At 37.7% G+C, this 7,712-nt stretch overlaps 1 protein-coding gene across 1 annotated transcript; it reads left to right on the top strand.

Annotated features, from left to right (window-relative positions):
• Nucleotides 1–1,998: 1,998 nt before the first annotated feature.
• Nucleotides 1,999–4,987, top strand: SARC_00865 (hypothetical protein). Its single transcript, XM_014305439.1, has 2 exons — nucleotides 1,999–2,257; nucleotides 4,235–4,987. The coding sequence occupies exons 1-2, from the start codon at nucleotides 2,103–2,105 to the stop codon at nucleotides 4,740–4,742; spliced, it is 663 nt and encodes a 220-aa protein (XP_014160914.1). The 5' UTR covers nucleotides 1,999–2,102; the 3' UTR covers nucleotides 4,743–4,987.
• The last annotated feature ends 2,725 nt before the right edge of the window (nucleotides 4,988–7,712 follow it).

Genomic DNA, 7,712 nt, shown 5'->3' on the forward strand with positions numbered 1-7,712 from the left:
GTGTGTGTGTGTGTGTGTGTGTGTGGTATAATATATGTATATATATATATATATGTATATATATATATATATGCGTGTGTGTGTGTGCGTTTGGTGTATAAGGGTGCGTGTGTATAAATTGTATATATATAAATATGTGTGTGCGTAGGCGTGTGCATTTTTTTTGTGAATGTGTGTGTGTGTGTGTTATTTTTTGTGGATATATATGTGTGTGTGCGTAGGCGTGTGCATTTTATTTTTGTGAATGTGTGTGCGTGCGTAGGCGTGTGCGTGTTATTTTTTGTGGATATGTGTGTGTGCGTGCGTATGTATTTGATGTCTGTGTGCGTATGTTTGTATGTAGGTGTGTGTGTGTATGTGGTGTCTGTGTAATCGTGAGGACGTTCGCTTCTACTTGATAGAACATGTGTTGTAATTCCGTAAGATTCCTGTCGACGATTCACCGAGTACTAGCGCCGCAGGCGATGTTTAGTATGCATGTCAAAGGTATGTGTGTCAACTACACTCAGTATGAAGCGATGTTCGGAATCTAATGTTGAGATCATGCGCGGTGCTTCGACACTGCATGCCGGATAAAAATAGTCAAGTACAGAAACGCCGTCATTTATTTATTGTAGAATTATATTTTGAAACTAGTTGCACAAATTGAGCTATGATTCCAGTTGGATGCAGCCCTCGAGGGCGATGAATCACCAGTCAAGCCGGTGCCCCGCGACTGCACTCGAATAGTTGGCGCTCGTCTCATTGTTGTAAACCTATGAGAAATACTCATCCAAGTTTGTTTCCTGTGCTGTCAATCCAAGTGATCGACGGCATTACACGTTATGTGCGTACTCCGACTCCGCACTGGGGTAGTGCTAGCAGAAGGGAGATGACCCCCTTCAGTTTCGGATTATATAAGCAGTGCATTCTTTCTGTATGACTGGCAGGGTACTCTTGTAGTGGATGCGACTTTTCTTTTTCCTGTTTCCTTCAAAAACGTTCAATCGTGCCAAAACCATCAACAACCATGGCTAGTCCAAGGATCTCTGACACGGGCATGAACCAACAGCATCGGCTCTGGCTTTGCAGTCCATACAATGTACGTGCGTATCGTATCTACACATGGGTAGCGGTGGTGCTTGATGTGTGCAACAGATCGGACACATGACTTTACTGATACCGAAACTCACGGCCTCGTCACCAGAGGAGCTTGACCTTGATTTGTCGTTCATGCTGTGGCGTTTCGCCAGGGAGTTGGAGGCTACGCTTTCTCGCTTTTGAACCATGATGCTGAAGTGGGCGGACGTTACTAACGACGATGCCAACGGCCAAATCAATGCTGCACAACGATGCGAAGCGACAGTGCACAAGTTCGGTAATGCGTGATTTACTCTAGCAGTGCAGGTGTGGTGAGTATGTTGAATTGTTCACTTCCTTTGTACGCAATTTCCGATGGATCTATTTAAAAGCTCTTTAGCTTTTCCTAGTAGTAGTAAATAGTTCATCTCTCAGCTGAGCTGCGCGACTACCACCTCGCCGACCAGTGCCGAGTTAAATACCGACTGCTGGGGCCTTGGGTTCAACGTTTATATCGCGACTGCCCTATAGTTGACACTACGCCTGCATGATCGGAGCCCAGATCTTCAAAAGGGGTGTCCGTATAGTTCGTAAAATGGGCCGATTTTCCCTCCTGTCCCGTAAATTTTTAAAAGCGCTTTCTCATAGTCTTCTAAATTAGACAGCTTTATATAGCCGAATAGTTAATAAGCGTTTACGTTGAACGTTTTTTTAAAGTTGAACCTCTTTGGCGAATTGAGTTGAGGTCTGCGCAACAAAAACTACCATTTTATCGTCCGAAGTTCGGATAGGGGCTTCATTACTAGTAGTAGGGGGCCTGGCGCAGGGGCCAGGGTCCGCGGGGCGGGGGTACAGGAACTTCAGACTGCATACTGAAGAGTATTGTCTGACTATTATATATACATGTATTTATCTACATACATAAAACAATAAAGTGCTATTTCATAGCCCTCCTGTAAGCGATGTCCCATATTTACAAATAAAATTGCATTGACATATTTTCACGTAGATATGTCTCATTTCAGTACCAACAACATTTAATTATGTCATTTTCCGTAGCGCTCGGTGCTTTGAAGCGAATCGCCAGCACCACTATACGCACCCGAACCCTAATGCTGACACCTACGTTTAAAGCGAAGTCAAAATATGCCGTACATAATCTATCTAGCCTCAGGCCTGAGCTGCCGATGTTTGCGAGGTATGTGCTTATATATGCTCTTGAAAAATCGGTGTCATGTGCGATTCAGTCTGTTAGAGTTGATGTTGTTGCGCCTTGCTTCAGGAAGTATTCTCCCAATACGTTGCCATTTTCATATATGTGTGTATACAATATATATATATATATATATATATATTCGATGAATATATATACATATATATATATATGATATATATATATATATATTTATATATATGTATATATATATGTGTGTGTGTGTTTCTGTGTGCACTATATATTAATATATATATATATATATATATAATATATATTTGTGTGTGTGTTTTGTGTTTATTTGTACACTATATTATATATATATATATATTTATTTATATATTTATATATACTTCTAAAAGTTATTTACTACATATCACAAAGCTTCGATCAATGGTTTAGATTCTCTGATTTTCAAATAAAATCTGTGATAGTGCCACTATAAAGTTGCTCGTGCCTAATAGGTTGCATTTTGTGATATCCCCGTCGTAGCAGTTTGGATATCCACTCCTTCTATTTTGTGATATATAAATATATGTATATATATATATATATATGTATACGCTGTATTTCTTCATACACGCCAACGCACGCACGCACATATATATATATATATGTGTGTGTGTGTGTATGTGTGTGTGTGTGTACATATGTATATACATATATATTTACTATATATATATATATATACATATATATATATATTTATATATATATATATATGTGTGTGTGTGTGTATATGTATATGTATATGTATATATATTCGCATTTATACATATCTGTATATTTATATTTATATATATATACATATATATGCGTACGTGAGTGTGTCGTGGTGTGTGTGTATATGCACATTATATATATATATATATATGTGTGTGTGTGTGTGTATCTGTGGGTCTTTATGTAGGTGTGTTTTGTAGTGTCTTGATGTAGGTGTGTTTTGTATAGATATTTATTTATATGTTTATATAAATATATGTATCTATATATATATACAAACACCTTCACACAGACACACACATATATATATTTATTTATTTTTGTATATGTATATGTATGTATGTGAATGTATGTATATATATATTTACATAAGTATGTATTTTTACTTATACATACATACTTATATATATATGTACATATATGTATATATGTGTGTGTGTGTGAGTGCGTTTGTATGTAAATTATCATACACGTATATATTTAAATATATATGTACATGTTTATATATATATATATATATATATATATATATATATATATATATATATATATATATAAGACATCAGCCCGCTTGAATATTTGGTTTCTTTTCGTAACTACGCTGGTACCTGAATAACTCATAGCGGTATTGTGCGGCCACTGTTATTAGAAGAGCTAGTTCTAGTATTGGATTTTTTTCTGAATGATTATCCTTAGATTGTATTGGTAGTAAGTTTAGTTTCAATATATGTCCGAGAATACGCGTTCTGTGTGTGCTGATGTTGTTTCGGTTATCTGCGGATTGAAGATCACGACAGGTGAGGTGCTGCACAGACAATGGCTACGGAATGTGTGTTGTGTTATTCCATTGTATTTGGACAGATTCATCTGTCAGTCGTATACTTGTTTTGATTCATTTTGATCTACTGTGGTTTCTCCGATACAAATTACGATCGTACTGGCGCAAACGTAACACTTTTCTGCCTTGCTCACTCGAATTAGTGATCCAAATACATACTCAAAAAATGTAAGACATTTGCATATATCTATAATTCAACAGGCTTCCCTATAGCTGTATACACTTTGATTGTATGTTTTTTAGATGGCGTAGTTTAAATACAGTGAGCTTCGTCTGTCGGTCGGGTACTCCGACAAACGACGCTCCAAGATGTTCATTCTGAAAGCCTCGCATAGGCACCATGATCACACTCTTCTATGTCACAAACATAACCCATCAATATGTACATTTGTAACGCACAGGTTCCGTTCCGCAAACAGTTTATCGGTTCGTGCTATTGGTTCGACATCTGCCACAGTGAAGCCATACGCTTGTGAGTGGCCCAACTGTGGCCAGACATCTGCCAGTGCTGCCAATCTGAAAGTACATATGCGTGTGCACACGGGCGAACGTCCCTATGCGTGTGACTATCCTGGGTGTGGCATGGAATTTACTACAAAAGGTAATTTGAATAGTCACAAACGCGTGCACACGGGCGAACGTCCCTATGCGTGTGACTATCCTGGGTGTAGCATGGAGTTTACTACAAAAGGTAATTTGAAATGTCACAAACGCGTGCACACGGGCGAATGTCCATATGCATGTGACTATCCTGGTTGTGGCATGGAGTTTGCACAAAGTAATAGTTTGAGAAGACACAAACGCGTGCACACGGGCGAACGTCCCTATGCATGTGACTATCCGGGGTGTGGCATGGACTTTACTCGAAGAGAGCATTTAAAAACACACAAACGCGTTCACATTGGCTAGCACGACTCACTCCACTGATTAAACATAAGGCGCTGCATAGGTGGGGCTATTCAATACATACACGCGACTTTGTTTGTTGCCATAACACATTGATTCTAAAGGTATTTATTGGCATACATGCCGTTGTAGCAATGCACGATTTATAGACTGTATATATAGTCGTACACTATTTATGTATTCTATTCACTGTATTTATAGACTGTAAATATTGTCATACACTCTATAAATAGCCACCCAAATCAGACAATAAAAATTAATTTTTAAACTTTTCGAGTGAACACTGTTTTGTTTATGTTTTATACTAACAAATTAAAAAATCACAACTCAGGAACAATAAAAATCGTGTTATTTAACATACATATCCAATGAAATCGTATTATTTTGACCTGCTGCTATTCATTGATTCTGAAAACTGAGGTCTGATTTCTGATTTCTGAACGGTGAACAACTGAACACTGAACCGGGCTCTTTGGCTCCAAAATAAACCTTAGCCCCTAAATCATTTTATTTTTATTTTTAAAAATAGTACACAACCATGCCCCATGGCCCTTGGTCATGGGCCGCGGGGACGTGGCCTGTGGGCAAGGTCTATAGGCTACAGCTTTTGACCAATTTACAACAGTAACCATGTCGTAAAGTGTATGCATTCTCGACTATTTATTTTTACATAGTAACCCCCTGTATACTGCAGCTCGAAACCACTTGTAGGTGGTTTGTGGATAGTTTGGCTTTGGTTTTGTGTTATAAAGACGTGTACATAAATGAAGAAATCTATAAAAATAAGTGGTTTGTTGGTAGTGTGGTCATGGTTGTAATTGACACTAAGATGTATAAAAGTATTTAATAATACATGATTAAGAAACAAGGTATCTGAATTCTGAAGTTCATACTCAAAGCTTATTGATTGTTGTACGACATATTCTGTGGACAGTATCAGATTATTGATTGTATAGAATCGGCTGTGGTTGTTAAAAGTCTTGCCTTAGACACTTTCTTGCCGCATACTATTGGCGCCCTGTATCGCTTCCAGGGCCATAAGCATCTTTAGAATCGCCGTATTGACTTCTTACTATGTTCACACAGGTGTATTTTAAAATGTAAATACATGGGGCAGAGCCGAGGAGAAGGTGGTTGCATCAGTCGTTCTGACTACATTTTCGGGAGTGTAGGTCTTGCAAGCTGTAATCTACGAACAATAAGCTGAGATATAATAAATTAGGTGAATGTACAACTAGATCAACCAACCTATTACTTTGTCCGTTGGTTAAGTCATGCTAGGTTGATTGACTCAGTCATTCGTCTAATGTTATAAAAAAAACTGGAGAAGTGTTACCAGTACTTTGTTCCCGGTCTGCACGATACGCTCACACGTGTATGTATTTTACTTATCACTGGGATTATCACTCCTAGGCTGATTTTTGACGTTTTAGAATAGTATTACTGCCGAGCGCGGAAGGTTCAAATAAATCTGCACAGAAGTGGTGATCCCGGCATGTGGAAGATTGTTTCAGCAAAATCTACTTATGAGAGGATTGTGCATACTGAGATCAAAGTATTCGTGACACTCTCCAGTTTTCTTGCTGTATTGAACTAGGTTGAACCAACTAACGTAGTACTATGTTAGTTAACTAATCATTCGCCGTATACCAGAAGGGTCTGTGGTAAGCTCGAATCTTGTCTTGGTACACTACAATGGCATTAGTTTGGTTGGTTCAGTCATTCTCTTAATTTACTATAACTGCTTTGAATACTACCTTGCTCTCTGCTTTGTCAAATGTGGTCATAGGGGAAACAAAAGTTAACTAGACAAGTAAAATCTCTCTATCGTAAATATTCTGAATAGAATCGTCTTTGGTTGTGAGAGTAAATCTTCAGTTAAATTAACTGTATTTCACCATGGACCATACTTCGACATTTTATTCCTTCAATCCGGAAACACGCGCCTAAGATTTGTATGCACTTGTTTGTATAGGGATAGTATTATTTATTTCAAAGGAAATAAGTTACAATGTATGAAGTGAATTGTGTCGACGATGGAAGATATCAAAAACCTGACACCATCGAGTGTGCCATGTATTCGCTTGCTGACCTACTAATTAGCGTACCCACCTTTGTGATACAAATCCGGTCTGCCCTATAAAAGTCAGACTAACCAGGCTGACTATCGATGTCAATAAGTTAACATAAAAAAAATACGATTTCAAAAAATATTTGCACAATGTAATTTAAGTTTAGCTTTAGCCCTTGGTATTGAGCTAAAAGATTAGGGGAGTTAAGACTGAGACTATTGTCTTAATTAAATCAGATTTCATTTCATTAGATACAAGATATTATGTTCCGTATCATTTTACACCACGCTTCGAAACAATTTTACAATCGCAATCACTAGTACAATAACTCTAAGTCCAACTTAGGAAAATAAAAAAATAAATCAAAAACACCTTGTTGGTACATGTAAGTGTCTGTACCTATACCCCATCGAATGGTACCTAGCTCTCCATCCCATTGAAGGCATAGACGGGCATATCTAGTCGGCTGGCTAGGGGGGATCATTTTCCTGCCCCATTTCTCAGTGGGCTATCTCGTGCTGAGAGTATTCGGAAATATAACATGTGTCATCAAGTGTCAATTTCACCTGAGACTCTCCCAACTATTATATCCCAATATTCCGATGGAAAACATATCGTTGTAGAGAAGCCATCATATCAATATCAACAGCGTCTCCGGCCTCTGTTGTAAACAAATATATTTCCAAATATCCCAAAATAGATTATTTGTTTGTTTGTTTTCTGGAACTTCAATATATCTAAATTTGGATTTTTTTGATTATTATACAAATATCTACAATTGCGTTTCAACGTATACCAGATTTTACAACCGTAATAGCGTTTAAACGGTAATACTTTTATAATATACGTTTAACATGTGCTTCTACTACAGGAACCCACTGATTTTACATGTCGTGGAATG

This window comes from Sphaeroforma arctica (assembly GCF_001186125.1).
Source record: "Sphaeroforma arctica JP610 unplaced genomic scaffold supercont1.30, whole genome shotgun sequence".
NCBI classification, from domain to species: Eukaryota; class Ichthyosporea; order Ichthyophonida; genus Sphaeroforma; species Sphaeroforma arctica.